This window comes from Talpa europaea (assembly GCF_964194135.1).
Source record: "Talpa europaea genome assembly, chromosome: 6".
In the NCBI taxonomy this organism is placed as follows: Eukaryota; Metazoa; Chordata; class Mammalia; order Eulipotyphla; family Talpidae; genus Talpa; species Talpa europaea.
The window spans coordinates 53775997-53794787 of record NC_140072.1 but is presented as its reverse complement, the minus strand read 5'-3'; the positions used below and the strand labels follow the sequence as shown (position 1 = coordinate 53794787).

The 18791-nt window shown below is 44.2% G+C and overlaps 1 protein-coding gene across 1 annotated transcript in view; it reads left to right on the top strand.

The window, feature by feature from the left end:
* The window catches only part of HK2 (hexokinase 2), a gene marked incomplete at both ends in the record, with an annotated part of 56122 nt that overhangs the window by 21487 nt on the left and 15844 nt on the right, over positions 1–18791 (top strand). Inside the window, 5 exons of the mRNA XM_084234691.1 lie at positions 9042–9190; positions 14809–14928; positions 15542–15637; positions 16404–16503; positions 16788–16971. Of these exons, the coding sequence (XP_084090817.1) occupies positions 9042–9190; positions 14809–14928; positions 15542–15637; positions 16404–16503; positions 16788–16971 (649 nt within the window). The remainder of the gene's footprint in view (positions 1–9041; positions 9191–14808; positions 14929–15541; positions 15638–16403; positions 16504–16787; positions 16972–18791) is intronic.

Below are 18791 nucleotides of genomic sequence, written 5' to 3'. Positions count from 1 at the left end.
TCTGTTTTACTTTCCATGCAGATGCTACAAGAAAGACATTCCTGATTTAAAAATAAGGCAGTTGAGGCTAAACAAGGATTGAATGGTATTTGCCAAGGTCACCTGTGACCAGTTAGTAGCAGAGTTGGGACTTTAATGTAGTCCTGACACTGTGACCATAAAATTTATAGTTTACATTGGCCAATGTTGCTGCACAGACATTTGTAGAACAAATTGAGTGATGTTTTTTAATAGATCATAAATGTGAGTTGGCTTTGTACAGTTATAATAAGAAGCTCAAGTACAACCCATCTGAAAATCTATAACTATTCCAGTTTAGACGTAAATATCTTTGTAGTGTCTTTATCACCCTTGTCTTGACTAGAGTGTTTAGATAGATGTCTTACAAGGCAGAGTAAGATGAAGAGTTTGCTTCATTGGCCATTCCACACTTCCCTGAATTGGAATTACTGTCACAGGTGAGTATATCTCCACCCTCTAGCCAGATTTAATTTCCTAGAGAGCAGGGAATGATGATGGTGATGGCAATGATGATATTTAAATAGTGCAGGGCTGCTAAATGCCGGTGAGCACTGTATTCAAGTGATTTTATTTATCCTCACAGTGGTAGGCACTATGAGCCCTGTTTATGAAAAAAGAAACTAGATTTAGAGAGATCAGGCAACTTTCCCAAAGTCACATGGGAGAAAGTAGAAGGTTTGGTTTGTTTGCCAGTGTCTGGGCCCTTAGGTACATCACCTATGGCGTATTTTATGCTTATATACCCCACATACTGCTACCCAATGAATTAATTCTCCCATTCATAACTCAGGCTCGTTGTTTAGTTTAACCAGTTTAACAGAATCCCCTCTGAGGCAGAGTTGGAACGTTGGTCCTCTTTGGAGCAGCTATGTGCCAAGCTGCATTGCACTCTGCCTTTGAAGAGTGAAAATTGTTCTGGGGAGATATTGCTTTCACAGATGAAATGATTACAGAATGATACTGGGTCGTATAAAGCAGGCACACAATATGATAGACTAGATTGGTGAAAGGTTATATAGAAGCAGATAAAACCTTAGAGAAGCCCTTATCGCGGTAGCCTAGCATTATGATAACAGTCATGTAATGGAGATAGAGCAATAACCAGTATACACACAGGTTAACAAGAGGGCTTATTTGATGCCTACATTATAAACTGAATATTGTATTTATAACAAATGTATATATAGCAGCTAGTCTATTAAACATTTACAAGCACCAGGCATTGTGCCAAACACGTTATGCATTTGTTGGATTGAATCTTGACCAAAAACTGTATGTGTGTCTCTGTGTCCTGGGAAGTGAAGGGGAGAAGGTGCTGGCTAGAGATGAGTTATTACTTTTCCCTTTTAAATGATGGTAAGGGCCTTCCGGGTGTTGCAAGAGGTTAAGACACAACCTATGAAGCTGTCTGTAGCCTCTGCAGCACGAGATCTATCCCCGGCCAGGTAGATACCCACATGGCGCTGCAGACCTCTCCTGGCTCACCCGCTGCTCCCCTCAGCAGTGTATTTCAGTCAATCTTCCTGTTCTGTTCCCCATTCTGTCTGTGATGAATCCTCTCAGCCCCCACACCTCTGGCCTGTACTCTAGCTATTGTATGCATAAATAAATAAATCTTTTAAAAAAATAAATAAATGATGGTAAAATCTGGTTATCAGATTTCTAATCATTTACCCCAAGTCATTTAGCTATTATCTGTCAAAATGGGATTTGAATGCAGGTCTGCCTGCTTGGAAATCTTAACACAGTCAATGCCTCTACAATATTGAAATATAATCTTATTTTTGTCTTTTGAAGAATGGTTTCACATCTGTGGAGCTATTGTAATACCTCTTGTGACTGGCACATTTGGAGACTAGGAAACATTTCCTGAGTATAGAAGTACCAGGAGGCGGCTTTCTTGTGGTGTGCTGGGAGCTTTGGGGGTATTTACAATGCATTTATATTCTTGGTTCCTCCCTTCAATTGGAGCAGCTCCATTTTTATCTATTGCTACACTTTGACATTGGGCATCCATTGCTTAAAATGGTTTGAAAACCAATCATTTAGGAGATCAGATTATCCCATTCCTTGGCTATGCCAGATACCTGCATTAACTGACTGTGTGAATTGATACTTTAATAACATGAAGTCACTTCTTTATTCCTGTGTTATTGAGTAGAAATTGATATTATAATAATGGAGTAGTGGGCATCCTGAAGCATAAGAAGAAGCCTCCAGAGGTGGTAGTAATTGGTGGTTCCAGGTACGTGGGAAATTCGTTCTTTGAGACCCATGTCTGCCAAAGGTTATTTTGCTGATTACCTACCCATGACCTGGACATTTTTCTTTTTTAGTTGTCCTCTCAATTGGAATTCATGCCTTACATTCTTAGAGTGCTCCACTGTGGTGTCCCAGCAAGCACTTGAAAACTAAAGAATTAACAAAGTCCCCTCCAATCCAGAGTGACTTTATGCAGGAAGATTGGAACATATGGTGCCATCACCTGGTGTCCCCAAAAATGTTTCTTCAAGTGTAGAGTAGCTAGGAGCAGATTCCTTTAGGGGCAGTGAATTATAGGGACTTAAGAAACTAGATGTGAAATTTTGAATGTGTGTCTTTGACTTCAGGGGTCAAGATTGCATGTCTTGGGTATTGGGTAACAAGGAAGAACTAATGGTTCAGTGACTGGATTTAACATGGCCCTAGGGTGACAAGCTATCCTGGTTATCTGTGACTTGCTCTGGGTTTTAGCACTGAAAGTTCCATGTTGGTCTTGGGATAGCTGGGGTGGTTGACCACCCTGGGACCCAGGTCTTAATCACTGTTTGGCTTGAGTCTGTCACAGCAGCCTCCAAACTAGCCTCCCTGGTTCTAGATGTATCTTCTATGGTGCTACTGGAGCCCCTTTGGAAACACAAATTTGGAATTCTGCTTATAAACCCGAAGTCCTTGGCCTTTGCAAGGACTTGTGGCCATGTCACAAGTGTTATATGCTGCAGACACTCTGGACATACCATTCTCTCAGTATGTCATTGATGAACTTCCACACTTCTGTATATGTCTCTGTTGCTCAGCTTGATGACCTCATACCCATCCACTAAGACCTGGCAGTCTTGTGTTGTCAATTTTTTTTTGAGGAGCCCTGTGCCTTGACCGCCACTTGGCTGGAAAGTATCCAACAGCGTCCAGCTAGCCAGGTATGAGGCCCCATTGTAAGTGGGGATGAAGGAAGATCCTGACCCAAGGGTGACTGTAAGGAAGGAGCCTGGGGCACGGGGGCATTAGCGGTAGATAGGGGAGAGGATAGCAATAGCCTCTGATCCTGGATTGGTACCTGCCTGAGGTGGGGTCCACCCCTCTAATCAATCCTTCCCCCATCACACACACTCAAGCTCTGGACTTGAGGTCCAGGGAGTTGCTGGAGAAGCTGCTAAGATACAATTGGCCCTATTCACAGCCCAGTGGCCTAGGGAAATGATGACCACATAATGTGAGGAGCATGGTATGAGAGGTTATGTGCAGAGGGGGCTTTCTCTTTTCCTGAGACCAGATAGTATTTGGGCCTTGAATATAGAGAAATAGATATCTGTTGTGTGTGTGAGTGAGGGCCTCCATTCCAGGTTTAGGGAATAGCAGCTGCAAAGGGCAGGTAGATTTCTTTGATGCTTTCCTTTTCTAACAGCTGTGATTCCCTTGCTCTTCAGTCTTTAACTCCATGGAACAAGTCAGCCTGTGCCTTCCTAAGGTTTTCTGCAGCAACAATAAATAAATAAAAAATAAAAGGTATGAGGGTCTTCTGGAACTTGTGGTGATGAAGTCCTGGGGTGAGGCTCTATCCTTAACCAGGCAGGGCACTGCCACTTTTGAACACTTGCCTTGGATGAAATGGCACTGCTGCTTAAAAATTAAAAAAAACAAAAAAACCCAAAAAAAAACAACAAACAAAAACCAAACCAAACCAAACCTGTTTGCAAGTCACTGTAGTGTGCTGGTTGGCACATTGCTCCAAATGCCTGATGAGATGAATAGGTGGCTATCTATTTTAATTAGCTGCAAGTTAATAATGATTGGAAATAGACCCTGTTGTAAAATTCAATTGGCCCTTGCCTTTCACCCCTCAAAGATGAGTTGGGACATTGTCAGGTACCAGGCCACCATTAGTGTATGGTTTTAACAATGCTGGAGTTAGAGCCTGCTCAGATTCACTACTGGTGCCAAGTCAACTAAGATGACAGTAACTTTTATGTTCTAGCAGTTAGTCAAATGCCATTTTAGTCCTCTTTAGCCTTTCTCTGGGACAGGTTAGTTCCCAGGAGAAACTGAAATCCTTATCTTGCTGACCTTCCTTATTTGATAACGTCTTACTGAAAGTTGTTAGAATGGTAGTCCAGGATGGGAAATGAGTCAGCAAACTCCAGAGAGAACAACTTGATTCTTAATTGTTGGGCAATTTAATGGAGGGTGGCTTGACTTTTTATACTCTTAGTGCCAATTCCTCTTCACTGTGAGCCAGCATTACTTGTTTGAATACTTTTTTCTTTCAGTAAAGGATTGATAGCCCTTCTCTTGTCTATTTTTGGAGAGGGTTACCAGCAAGGGCTTGCAAATTGTACACTATAATTATATAAGATGGCACTAATTTGTGGCTATGGAAAAAGGCTGCACCAACAAACTTTAGTAGGCCCTGAGTTCCTCTTGCCAGGTGAATGTGTCTGCCACTTTCCGCTCCAGTCTGAGGACACTTGGCCCATCAATAAGCCCAGGAAATGGGCTGCAGTTACTGATAAAGGTTAGGGTGTCTTTGCTTTAGTTTTTACCACTTTATATCTGATTTGCTCCCATCCCAGATTCTATGCCAGATAATCCTCAGCTTCTAAGAATTAGAACTTTGAGATATCTGGGTGTGGTGCAATAGGACAGGCATAGGCTTTGGGGTCAGATGGATTTGGATTCAAACCCAGGGTCATTTACTGCTGCATGACCTTAACCAAGTAACTCAACTTCTTAATTGTAGTGTCACTTCCTCTGCCACCCAGGCCAGCTTGGAGGTTGAAGGTCACCTCTAGTTTTATGTTTTTGGCATTGTCACTGAAGAATTTCTTATTTGAGGTTTATAACTTTTTCATGAGCAGCTTCTTTGCTCATTGCTGTGCAAAGCTGCTACAGAGTCAGACTGAGAGTAGAAGCTTGGTTTTAATTACTTGACCTGAGCCTGGGTTTTGTCATCCAGAAAGTTGGTATATACTGCTGACAAAGTTGTTGAGGATTAATGAGATGCTTACAGACAAAGTGACCATCACTTAACAGAAGTTAAATTCTCATCTGCTAAACACATCTACACATTGAGCCTTCAGTCAGCTAAATCCTCCCATACCTGCTTCTGTCTTTCCATTATTTTGTTACCATAATAATTCATATGTCAGTGAGAAAGTCCAAACTCTGTTCTGGGAACAAGAGCGATACAGACCAGTTTCTGGGCTTCATTTTTCAAAAAAGTCACATGAAGATGGACTTGATATTTGAACAAATCCTATAGTGAAATCTTGCTTCCTTTATATTAGCCACGATGGTGGCCATATTTAGAAGGAGTTGGAGACATTTAGAATCCTCTTCAGACTTTCTACAGACACAAGAAATAATTTAGAAACCACTAATATTTTGAGAACATAAAACACATTTCTGTGTGACTGAAACACCATGAACAAAACTGAAAGACAAACACCTAGTTGGAAAAAAGTCATTGCAAATACACAACCAACAAAATTGTTTTCCTTAATATGCAAAGAACTCTTTTACGTTGTTGAAAAAATAATGAAGATTTTTTTTTTTTAAAGGCAAAAGAGATGAACAGGAAATGAACAGAAAAAGGAATTCAAAAGGCTGGTCAGTATTCAGAATCTAACCTTACACAAATGAAAGAAAGCAAGTGAAAAAAAATGAGACACCATTTTGACCTAGGAAATGGCAAACAGTAATTCCAAATCACAAGGGACATGAAGAGAGTGAAATCCACCTGTTGGTTTGTGTAGAAATTGCTGAGAACCTCGAGGAAGCGAATTTGGCAATCTCTTCCAAATGCACATTCTAAAAATCAATGATTCAAACCATATTTTGGGGGCTGTGTCTGTTATAGTATCCACTGTCTTTATAAAACAATTGCATCTTTTCATGGTTATTTTGGGGAGGTGGAGAAAAAAGAAATGTTTGCTTTTTATCTTTTCCACTTCTGTATTGTTTGAACCTGTAAAAAATCAGATGTTTATATTTTATATGTTTATATTTAAAAAAATTGAAATTATTTTCTAGATATAACAGCATGTTTAGCATTAAAAAAAAAAGCACTTTACCTGATGGTCTCATATATAAATCCCACAGTTGGCACTTAAATATTTTGTTTAACAAAACAAAAACAATACGGATGTTACCTTAATATATTGCCTCAAATCTCAACTATAATCATCCAGCAAAATAATCTCTCTGGGCCTCCAGGACTCTCTGCTGTGAGGCTTGTGTACTTTCATTTCTTGACTGCTTGCCATGTGCATATTCACATTCTGTTCTGTATTTCACGCAAGCCTCAGGACCCCAGGAAAAGTCAGCAGTGTGAGCTGTGCTCTACAGGTGAGGTGACATGCTCAGGGAAGGCCACACAGGCAGGGAAGCAGCGAGTCAGATTCAAATCACAGTCTGCCCACCCATCTCTTGACCATTCTTTCTGAGGGCCTCTCATGTGGAGGTGGGTACTAGGAGAAGAGATTCACTGTCCTGAGGGGTCACCTTAGGATTTAGCTCCAGGAGACACGGTGCTGAGTCTGCCTCAGATTTTGGACTCTGGAAGGAATATAGCCCTTGGCTATGGTAGCTGTGTTCTTGTATATTTGTGGAGGGTGTGCTGGGGAGGAGGGATGCAGAGGAATGTCGATTCTGGCAGATCTGAAAGGAAAGCCAGGGAATGGCATTCCTTCCTAGGAATGGAATTATCAACAGCACATTATTATTTGTGGTTTCCCTTCATCCCATCAGAAAATAAGCCAAACCACCACTCTTGATGGAGCTGAGCTCCTTAGTAAATCCAGCTGGACTGGCCTTGAATCATGACCAACAAGGGTCAGCTTCAGTTGCCTCAGTTCCCCTCTGTTGCCAGTTCAGCAGACTGCATGTATCCTGGGCTTCAGAGTGCTGATGCAGCCAGTTCATCTTGAATTTTCCTTTTCAATCCTCATGACAACTACTACATAGTTTTCCATACAGCTTGGCTGAGCTCCCTTTTACAGGGGAGGCTCAGAACCTGAGTGCCTGGAATAGTTGCTTGTGGCCACGGGGAGGGCAGAGTCACCCCAGAGGGGTCTGAGGTCACTCTAGCTGTCTAACTACTGCAGCTAGTGGAGGGGGCATTCCACATGCCAGGGAGGGAATGGAAAGTTAGTACCTCTGAGGAGGTATGCCGAAATCACTGGAGCAGATTCAATGGCTGTTTTGGGACAGATTTCTTCAGTCTCCCCTAGCCTGTCAGTCTGTGCTCTCTGTAACACTGGGCCTGGAAAACTCAAGGAGGGTGTTAGGCTGTGTCTGCCAAGAGCCTGGATGGAAAGTTTCTAGCACTTATTGAACATGTCCTAAGTTCTTGGCTCTGTGCTGGGTGCTTGAGGTACATTATTTTCTTTCTTCCCTCATGACAACCCTGTGAGGGACCATGTTCCCAGGCCTGAGGCTCAGGAAATTGCTGCAGTTAAAATGTGGCTGGTGGTCTCACAAAGGTCATATGGGCCCCAGGCCAGTCTCCATTTATCCAACCACCAAGGTAGAGGTGAGTCCCACTGTCTCTAGGGTGGGTGATATTCACCAAGTTGCTGCCCTGTACTGTAGGGGCTGTGGGTGATACCCTCGGGGAACTGGGGAAGCGTGGCTTTTCTCAGGACCAAATTGCTAGAGCTACAGAGGACAGAATAAACCCTTGTTGACCTATTTATTCAGGGTATTTCCCTCATCCTCTCATCCATTTTACCTTATTTCAGCATCAGAGTCCCATTGGGAAAGGGGCTAAATGTTGAAAAACATGCAGTTAAATGAATCCCCCAGGAAATGACCCTGTGTCTTAGAGAAGATTCAAGGTAGAGCAGCAGAAGTCTGATGGAGCCAGTACTGATTGAGGGGGCAGCCATAGGGGTGAGCTCGCCTCCCCCTCTGCCCTGGTCTGTGGTGTTAGGGCCCAACCCTGGCTCTGGCCCCTGTTCCCTTTTAGCACTTTCATTCTGTGTCATTCAATGGACTACTAGCCAGCAGTATTGTTGTCTAGAATCTGGATGTTTCCTGTCTGCACTCCTGTTTCCTGGAAGGTAGGGCCTTCCTTGTGTACCTTAGGGGCGACACCTGAAGATCTTGACCTGTTTGTGGAGTTTTGCTCTCCCACTTCTGCCCTAGCTCTGTGGCTTGTCTGAATGGAACAGTTGAGTGAAACAGCTGACTCTTGTATTACATACCTTGAGGTCTGCATTCTCCACTTGGCTTATTTCCTAGGCCTCTTAATTTAGAGCCAATTGGACTCCATTCCACCCCACGTGAGCCTCTCTCATCCTGCTGTAGAACACTGTTACCATCATATGCAAATATTAAAAAGTAAATTTTGTATCAGGATCATAATCTGGCAGAAGGCTCACAGACCTGTAGCAGTGTGCTGGGTGACCTGGGGGAATGAAGAACAAATGGAGGCCTGGACTTTTGGTGCTGGGCTTGATGGGCCCTGAGAACTCAATAGGGCCTTGGCTGAGGGCGCTTAGGAACACGGCCCTTGTGTGGAGGTGGGTATTCCATGACTGGTTGTGAAACTGTCTCACATATGCGAATTGTAAATGTAATATAAGAGTGCTTAGTGTTGAGGAAAAGAATCCGATAATAAATAAATGTGTGTAGAAAAACGTAAGACCTACTGGCCACCCTGTCATCCAGGGGCATCCAGTGATTTTGCTGGGACTTCATAAATTTTAAGTCTTGGTCTTGCTGTTTTTCCCAGAACTTACTAGCCATTCCTCTCTCTGCAGAACATGGAGAGTTCCTGGCTCTGGACCTTGGAGGCACCAACTTCCGTGTGCTTTGGGTGAGAGTACCAGACAATGGGCTCCAGACTGTTGAGATGAAGAACCAGATCTACGCCATCCCTGAGGACATCATGCGAGGCAGCGGGACCCAGGTCTGACCCTTCTCTCAGGGTGCTCTTGGGGGCTCTATGCCCCTCAGAAGTAAACATTTCTCCTGTGTGGACTGAGGCCTTTCTTGAAACTCACATTTCCTGGCCTCTCTCTGCCTTTTTGTCCCCTTACATGCCTGGAAGTGGGGCTCGGGGACCTTGGTCATGAGAGGTACAAATGGACCAGGGAACATGTTATTGAGTCCCTGGGTTTTGGATGTGCTGCAGCAGGGGGTATTCTGATTTGCCATCTTTTATGAGGTCTGCTTGCATGCCCTGCTTGTTATATAAAGCCCACTGTCAGGTGGCTGGTCACCTGTGGTGGTGAGATCTGCCCTCTGTGGACCCCTAGAATACAGCTGTGGTCTGACACTTCCACTAGCCACTGTGGTCACCCATACAGCCCTCTTTCACTCGTGATTGCTCCATTGCATCTCACGGCAGTGAAACCTGCCCGTCTCCCTTTTGACTGTCTAAAACAGAAGAGGTTTTGTACACAGGGATGAGACTCTGTTGAGAAAACACCAAAAACCCAGCTTTGGGGTATCTATCCCATCTGGCATTGCAGTTGGTTTTTCGTGCCTCCACGTTGGCTCTAAATCATGTTTAGTTATCCTCATACCTCAGTGGCTTCTAGAGTCAGGTTGTTCTCAACAACTATACCATAAAAGGGGTGAATGGAGAAGAAATGTGAAAGCCAAGAGAGAATCCTCAGTAATAGCCAGAAAGATAAACATCAGGGGTGGAATTGCCATGAGCACTGGGCACTGCTCCTTGCTGAGAATCAAATTTCTGGTCCTTTCCCTCCAGGCTTGAAGTCTACCTGGATGACCAGGTATTTCCTCACTTACCCTTCCCCCCTCCAAAACACTTCAATTCAGCCTTGTATTGAAAAGGATGGGCAGTCATCAGGGGCTGGGGCTGACTCATGATCTGTTGTGTGTCTGGGTGGACAGACACACTTTGTGGGGATTTCCCCTTTTTTACCCTTACTCAAGCCCTGTGAGTCTGGTCTTGTTATCTCGGCTTTGTAAATGTAGACTTGGGCTTTGAAAGATTGACATGGCCTTAGATCACATGGGTAGGGAGGGCCAGCAGTGAGATACAAAGTCAGTTTGATATGACCAGAGCCTGTGTTTGCACAGGTCTGGGGGGATCCGTCTACTTGGTAGGCTGCACGATGTGGCTTATGGGTGTGCTGCTCCTTGCACCATGATTGCCCTGCATCCTGACCACCTGCTTCTATTTGCAGATTGGGAGGTACTCCCCAAAGGGTCTCTGGTGGTTCTGCAAATATAAGATCCTGTGTGTGGCCTCTCCCTTTTTAGAGTTCCTACAAGAGAACCCGACTAGAGAGGGGGCACTCTCTGCCCCCACACCTGAAGATCTGGCTGGTTAATGAGTTACGGCCACAGGTCCAGTCATCATTCCCTTTTCTTGGGTTCCAGGAGAACTTTTTCCCCTTTCACTTGCTGTTTAGAAACCTTCTTTGGGATGTTCTTTCTGCCCCTTCTCTAGCTGCTGTCTGTCCATGCAGAGACTCCCTGAACACGTTCCTGCCAGCACAACTGGTGTAAAGCTATTTCTAGCCCACTGTTCTCACCTCTCCTGACTACCTCCTGGGAAGGGGTACCTGTCCTGGAAATATTTTTAGACCCCTTATATGCACTTGGGCCTGGCCCTGAGGGTAAAGCTTCCTTTCCCTCCTTTAATGCCGGAATTGGTCAAGGGAGGCTAAGTCCCTGAGACTTAAGCTCCATTGAGGTGGTCACACAGCTGCAGGATACATAAAAAATGTTTTAGTCCAAATTAAAAAGAAATTTATGAAACCCACCTGGAAAAAAGCTATAAAACTATTATGATATTCAAAAGATCTTGAATAAATGGAAAAAATGTCATATAAAAATGAAACAAACCAAAAACTAGAAGAAAATATGTGCTTACCTCACCCCAAGAAAGGGAAATAATACTGTGTGTCTAAAAGCAGCAGGAAACTACTGCTAGAAAAACCTGGTAGGAAATGCTTTTATTTTATATATATATATTTTAATATATATATATATTTATATATATATATTTTTAAGATTTATTTATTTATTTATATAAGCACTGGGTACAGTCAGAAGAGCAGGAGGGTGAGAGAATTAACCAGAGCCAGAGCGGGGAGCAGAGCAGGCAGAAGGACCGAAGTACACTGCTGAGGGGAGCAGCGGGCGGCAGGAGAGGTCTGCGCGCCATGCGGGACCCTCCTCCAGTGACTGAGAGCAGCTGGGGATCGAACTAGCGCTGCAGAGGCTGCAGGCAGCTTTGCAACCCAGCGTTCAACCGCTGCACCACCGGGGAGGCCCTATATATATATATTTTTTAATTGAAGTAACATTGCATTATAACATTATATGTTTCAGGTGTGCATCATTCTAAATCAACATCTTATATGCTACATTAAGTGTGCCACTTAAAATGGAAGGAAATTCAGAGTTGTTATTGCAGTGGTAGAATTCTAAGTGCTCGTCTCCCTTTTTGGTTGGGTCTGGGGATGGAATCTTAGATATCAATTTGTTAATTACAGAAAAACAAATGGATTATAAAAGTGAAATTAATCTAAGTTCAAACCAAATCCCCAAACCCAAAACCTGTAAAGGCTTTTCAAGATCTGTGAACCGCGGGCAGTGTGAGTCCCTGGGAACCTGTTTCCTAGCACTTGATCTGCCACTGAAGAGCAGGGTATTACAAATGGTAATAGGACCACTTAAGATTTTTCAGTGTATCTTGTGGGAAGAGGAATGAGCAGATTGTCAGACCAATAAGGAAAAGGAACTAATGTCTATACAAAGATGCCCTTTGAGCTTTCTTTATGGCAGAATGTGTTAGCTCTTCTTCCCAGCATCTTGTCCTTACATCATAAACTAACAGAAAAGGAGATAGCCTTCTGATTATGGAAGCAGATGTGCTCCACTTTTAAAGAGATATAGGTGTAGGTTCTTCTAACCACTTTTAAAGAGGTGTAGGTAAAGGTATAGGTTTTTCTAACTACTGAAAATAAACTTTAAAAAAAATTATTTATTTATACACACAGGAACTGGGGTACAGACCAGAGGTGTGGGGGGTGAGAGGATTCACCAGAGACAGAGTGGGGAACAGAACAGACAGATCTACTGAAACACACTGCAAAGGGGAGCAGCGGGCAAGTCAGGAGAGGTCTGCTGTACCATGTGGGTATCTCCCTGGTCGAACTCATGCTGCAGTGGCTGCGCTAGTGTCATAGGTTGCATTTTAACCTCTTGAGCCACCCGGGAGGCCCTGGAAATAAAACTTTTTGCAATGGTAGGTCTGTTCTCTGTCTGCAGTGTACCACCTGGTAGCCACCAGCCACTTGTGGTATTGACAACTTAAATGTGGCAAGTATACCTGAAGAAGTGAATTTCTAATTATTTAAAAATTTAATTAAAAATAGAGACAGGGCCTCCCCGGTGGCACGGCGGTTGAGCGCTGGGTTGCAAGGCTGCCCGCAGCTTCTGCGGCGCGGGTTAGATCCCCGGCTGCTCCCCGGCCACTGGAGGAGGGTCCCACATGGCGCGCAGACCTCTCCTGCCGCCCGCTGCTCCCCTCAGCAGTGTGCTTCGGTCCTTCTGCCTGCTCTGCTCCCCGCTCTGGCTCTGGTGAATTCTCTCGCCCTCCCGCGCTTCTGACTGTACCCAGTGCTTGTATAAATAAATAAATAAATCTTAAAAAAAAAAAAAAGGAAACATTTAAAAAAATAAAAATAGAGACAGAATGGTTACTGTATCGGGCAGCGCATTATTCAATACCTCATCACTACCTACTTTTCCTCTGTCTCCCCCTGTTGGCAATGCAGCTGGAGAGGGAGCAGTAGTCAGGATGACGCAGTTGCTTTTCCTCCTTCTAAAACCCCCCTTACCCGCACAGGTAATGATTGGCTGTGTCTCTTTGGACAGCATCCGCAACTTCCTTTTTCTGGATTAAAAAAACTATATGTACTAACAATCATTTTGACTAAGAAAGGGGCTGGGAGTTTGCTTCACCATATTGCGAGTTTTGTCTCTGATCGACTTTTCAGCAGAAAACAGAACTTACTGAATATTTTACCTAGAAACCCTATTTACATGTGCAAATACTTGACCTTTGCGCACAGGAGTTGGCTCAGGTGCACAGGTGATCCTCCTCTGAGAGGGTCTTTTCATTGCCCTAACTTTGCCCTTGAGAATGTTTTGATTGGGAGATTGAGAGTTTCAGCATCAGTTGTGATTAATTTGGCAGCTGTGATTGTTTCAGCATTAGCTATGATTAATCCATTAATTATAAATAATTCTATGATCAGACAGAGGAACAGGATGGCTGCTGGAAGTTAAATTAGAGCTGTCTATCTTCTAGAGGGGGTAGCTTGTCTTCCTGGATCCTGCCCACTGAGCATATATACCACAGACATCTGGGGAGCCAGTAAGCCTCTCAGCCTACCTTGCTCCCCCCAATCTCTCCTTTCCTTTGAAAATGCAAACACTTTTTGTGGTTTAGTTCTCAAACCAGTGCATCAGGATCACCTAGAGGGCTCCACTCCCACTAATTCTGATTTAGTTGGAATAGAGCCCTAGGATTTGCATTTCTAAGATGTTCCCACACTTTGGGAACACCTGGTTTAGTGGAATCTTCCTTGTTCTTGTACCTCCTGTATAAGAAAAAAGAAAAGCATTCTTCCCCCAACCCTGACCCAGTTGGCTTTTAAATTTTGCCTTCAGACCAACTTGGCCCTTGGAATCTGCTCAGTCCCTTTGGCCTCTGCTTATTTTTTGTACCAGAATGACCGTGACCTCAGCCTCTAAACATTTGGAAGGGTCATCAGCTTCTCTTTGAGGATGTTGAATGGGCAAGAAAGATGCCGTGGGACTGCGGGCTTTGGGGCTGATTGAAAGCTAGATTGTTGTGAATACAGCTTTTTCTTAGGTATGGGTGCTGTGGATCATGTCAGCATGGTCACGAATGTGAGACTGCCTATCCACAAAACCCTAATTAGTTTGAGCCACTCCCTGGGTATTCCATTTTGATGTTAGAAAACAAAGATAAGTCCTTTGAATTGCCCCCAGGAAATTAGTTTTCTAGAAGGGAGAAGAAACATAAATGTTACTTATTTTTGTTAAGTTAGTTCATAGAATGCCAGCAGAAAATGTCCCAGACTCTCCCCTAATCACAAGAGGTGGGAATACTAAAGTGCCTCTTGGCAGTAGATGAGCTGCTCTTCCTGGTAAAATAGCCAGCTGTGCATCCATGTCAGGGGGCCCTGACTTTGGCTATGATTTCCCCTGCCTCACAGGGTTATATATACATATATGTGTGCATGTGTATGTATACATCTCTGTGTAAGTGTGTGTGTATAGGGTTATCAGAAAAGGCATAATGCATTTTTCTATGTTTTTTTAAAATTTCTTTCATTAACTTTGTGAGGGCAAGGATAGGTATCCCCCTATTTAATAAATGGGCAAATGGAAATATCAGAGGGATTATATATCTTGCACACATCCAGCGAGGTTTCTGGGCCAGAAGTCCATACTCTTGATCTCTATGCCCTTTTTGCTTCCCTGCTCATTGTCTGTGTTGTGTGTCCTTAGCTGTTTGACCACATTGCTGAATGCCTGGCTAACTTCATGGAGAAGTTACAAATCAAAGACAAGAAGCTCCCCTTGGGTTTTACCTTCTCGTTCCCCTGCCATCAGACAAAGCTAGATGAGGTAAGATATTGCACACTCTTGTTGCTTAGTTCTTTAGGCTGGGGGGACTGGGAAGATCTCAGAGCCACCAGCTGCTGTGGCGTTGGAGGTGGCACTGCCAGTTCAGTGCTGAGGTTTGAGTACTGAGAGTCCTGTCCTTTTGGATGAGTGTTTGTATGTCTGGGGGATGGTGAAGAAATATCAGATAAGGGGGGTGTCTTTATCACCCTTGCAGGACAATGTGCAACCCCACATATATTGCGCATTGTCTTTATCTTTCTTAGGGAAACAAGAATGAGAAATTAGCCCAGAGCTCCTTTGATCTAAAGTGTTATGATAAAGATCTTTGAAAGAAAGACACCTTGGGGTTAATGGTGAGAGGCTACAAATATTAGTTTAGCAGTTCTACAGCCTGCTCTTTCCACTTCTTGGGGGCAGTGGATCATAAAGGAATCATTTTCATTTGCTCTCCTTCTTGGGTTTTTGATGGGACCTGACCTGAGTAGCTCCTTCCTAGGATGATCTGGAAGCAATAGACACATTCAAGCACGACTTCAGTTTAGCCCGTGGCGGACATCATTATCAGTGGTCTGTGTTTTAGAGGAATCAATATTTATTCTTGGATCCTTTTCAGAGTGTCCTGGTCTCATGGACCAAGGGGTTCAAGTGCAGTGGCGTGGAAGGCAGAGATGTGGTTAATCTGATCCGGAACGCCATCCAGAGAAGAGGGGTGAGTAGGGATGGTGGGGATAGGGAGGCAGGAGGTGAGGTCTGGAGGCTCTTTACATTCCTCTTGTGGTCCACTCTGAAGTCTTTTCCCAGTTTATCCTCAAGTCAGCATGAAAACTTTTCTTCTTCCCTGGTATGTTTACCCATTACTTTTTAATTTTATTTCCATTTTACTGAGATGTAATTGACACACAGCTCTGTGTTTACAATGTACCTCATAATACCTTGGCATGCATATATTGCTAAATGACTATCACACCAATAATCTTATATTAGATGTCTTTGGACTCCTCAAATTGCATGCTGGATAAATAATCTTAACCTGGGTGGTGCAAGAAAATCCTAGTTCTTAACTTGAAGAAGATCCGAATTTTATTTTCAAGTCAGAAAGTTGGGGTGCTGCTGACATGAGAGTGGAATGGGGCAGGGAGAGGTTAAGATAAAGGTCTTGTCACAGGGTTATAGGAAGGGAGGGACAGAGAAAGAAAAGGAGACACTGATGCCAAGATGTGCTCTCAATGCAGTGCTGCATATAAACTAGACCCCAGGCAGCTCCCCATGACGAGGGCAAGCAGGGTGGGGAGCCAGCTGCTGCTGTTAGATTGGATCTGAACCTCATTTCCAGTTCTGACCTTTGGCTCCAAGTAGGGCTAGTAAAGTCCTGTAGCACTTGAGGTGTGTCTTGTTACTCTTTCTCTCCATCTTTGCGAGTGTGACCTTCCTATGATGGTGAAGGTCAGAGCCCCCTACCTCTTTCATCCCTCCAGGACTTTGATATTGACATTGTGGCCGTGGTGAATGACACAGTTGGGACCATGATGACCTGTGGTTATGATGACCAAAACTGTGAAATTGCCCTCATTGTGGGTGAGTGTGAGGGGGGTGTGTGGGCTGGAAAAAGAAGAGGACTCCATGACCTGGGTGTTCTTTTGTACTTCATATTAGAAGAAAATGGTTTATCACTGTGGAGGGCTAAGCCAGTACTTGTGGAACTGGGGGTGGTAGTGGATCGTACCACATTAGAATGCCCCAGGAACCTGCAATAAAGAACTCCAGCCACCCTGGCAGTCTCAGGATAATGGGAAGAGGGAAGTGGGGACTGGGGAGAGGGTGATATGGGTAGATGCTGAACAGTCCCTTGCTTTGGCCAGGTACGGGCAGCAACGCCTGCTACATGGAAGAGATGCGTCACATTGACACGGTGGAAGGTGATGAGGGGCGGATGTGTATCAACATGGAGTGGGGGGCCTTTGGGGATGACGGCACACTCGATGACTTCCGCACTGAATTTGACCAGGAGATTGACATGGGCTCCCTGAACCCCGGGAAGCAACTGTGAGTAGGTCCTGCATTTGTTCTGTGCTCAGGAGTGGGTTCAAGAGCTGAAGTGGGGCTGGCAAGGGCCAGGCAGATTCTGTGTTTGCTTTACATCTAATATCCCCAAAAGACTGCCAAGGCATCCACTGGTGATGGGGCTACAGAGCCAGCAGACAAACTAGACAATAAGTAACAATTTGGTTATAAGCTTTAGAGCAGTCCCTGCTCTTTCCACCTTCACTTTGTAAGTTGTTCATGGAAATAGGTCATGAGCCACATAAATGGCGTTGGGATGGCAAGATAAAGGTCTTTGAAAACTCCTTTTGTAGCTCCCACCCCTGTCACTACCCGGAAGACAAGACTGTGACACTGGATGGATCCTCGTTCCTGGCTGAGGCTCTGATTTAGACCTCTGGTGGGTTTGCCTGTGATCTAGGCTGGACCCCACGGAGTCCAGGGTCTCCTGTCCAAGCTGTAAGCAGACCCAAGGCCCATGGAGAAGCTGGCCAAGAACCCTCCTGTCTGCCTTCCCTGTGACCCAGTTGGGGGCCTGGGAGGGCACTGGCACAACATTTTGGGCCCAGAATGTTGCATTCTCCAGTCTGGCCAGACTTGGTTTTAGTTACTTTGACTCTTTCAAAACAGGATTTCCCTCTTACAAACCTTTGCAAATGTCCCTCCCTCTTAATGATCTTGAAAGAAGAATTGCAGCAAGCTCTGAAGGCAGTTACAAAACATTTTGAGCAATACAGGCCCTCTCTGGTCTTCTTGTTGCTATGACTCTTGCAACAAAGCTTTTAGCACACATCTCTGCCTAGAGAGGGACATCCAGCCATCCTTGTCAGCCAGCGAGGTGCAGGCAGCCTTCTTCCTTACAGAGAGAAGCATCCTTGCTTCCTGAAAGCATGGCTTAAGTCATACACTTCTCTCACATGTTGAAATGTGAGTCCACTTACTTGTAACGTTCAGAGGAACATACTGGCAGTGTCTTCCATGGGTGGTGAAAAATTTATAGACTGAAAAGTCACTCACTCAATGCCTGCCTCCATGATGAAGTAAACCCACGCCATTCCAAGGAGCCACATGCTTGCCCTTTAAAGTGTCAGAAGACAGAATTGCCAGCCAGGCCTTGGCAACGCACCTCTGGCTTAGCTTCAGGCAAATCAAAGCCTGGGCGGACATATGCCAGAGCGTCAGCCATGGTAGTCCCAAAGTCATTACCAGGCTCCATTAGGAATTCTTCTCCCCACCTCTTTAAAAAATGATTTTTGATTGAAGTAATAGTGCATTATATAAATTTCAGGTGTGCATCATAAGCCAACATCTGTATGGGCATTGACTGAAGTAAAGTGTTAAGAAAATTGGAACAAAAAAATGTTTTCCCTTCACTTTTAGGATTTTTGTTTATTTATGTTTTGGGTATATTTATTATTTTTCCTTTTTTTTTTAAATTGAGGTACCATTGGTTTACAATGCTGTATATGATTCAGAGGAATACAGGCACACCTTCAGATGTATGTCACCACACCACACCCTCCACCAAGGCACCCATAGTCCTCCACCATCGTCCGTTGCATCCCCTCACACTTTGCTCTCCATTTTCCCCATCCTCTCTGTTAGCCTCAATTTTACAATCAGATTTCTAGGGTTTGTTTTTGGTTTGGTTTTGTCTGACACTTTGTTTTGCTTCTCTATGGAATAAAAACGTATAAAACCCACCCACACTTTAGGGCCCCACTGGTCCCCTTACCCTATGTGCCATAGAACCAGCTATTTCAGAGAAGGTGCAGAAGCAAACAAACATGTTCCATACTGTTGGAGCCAGGCTACCTCCCAGG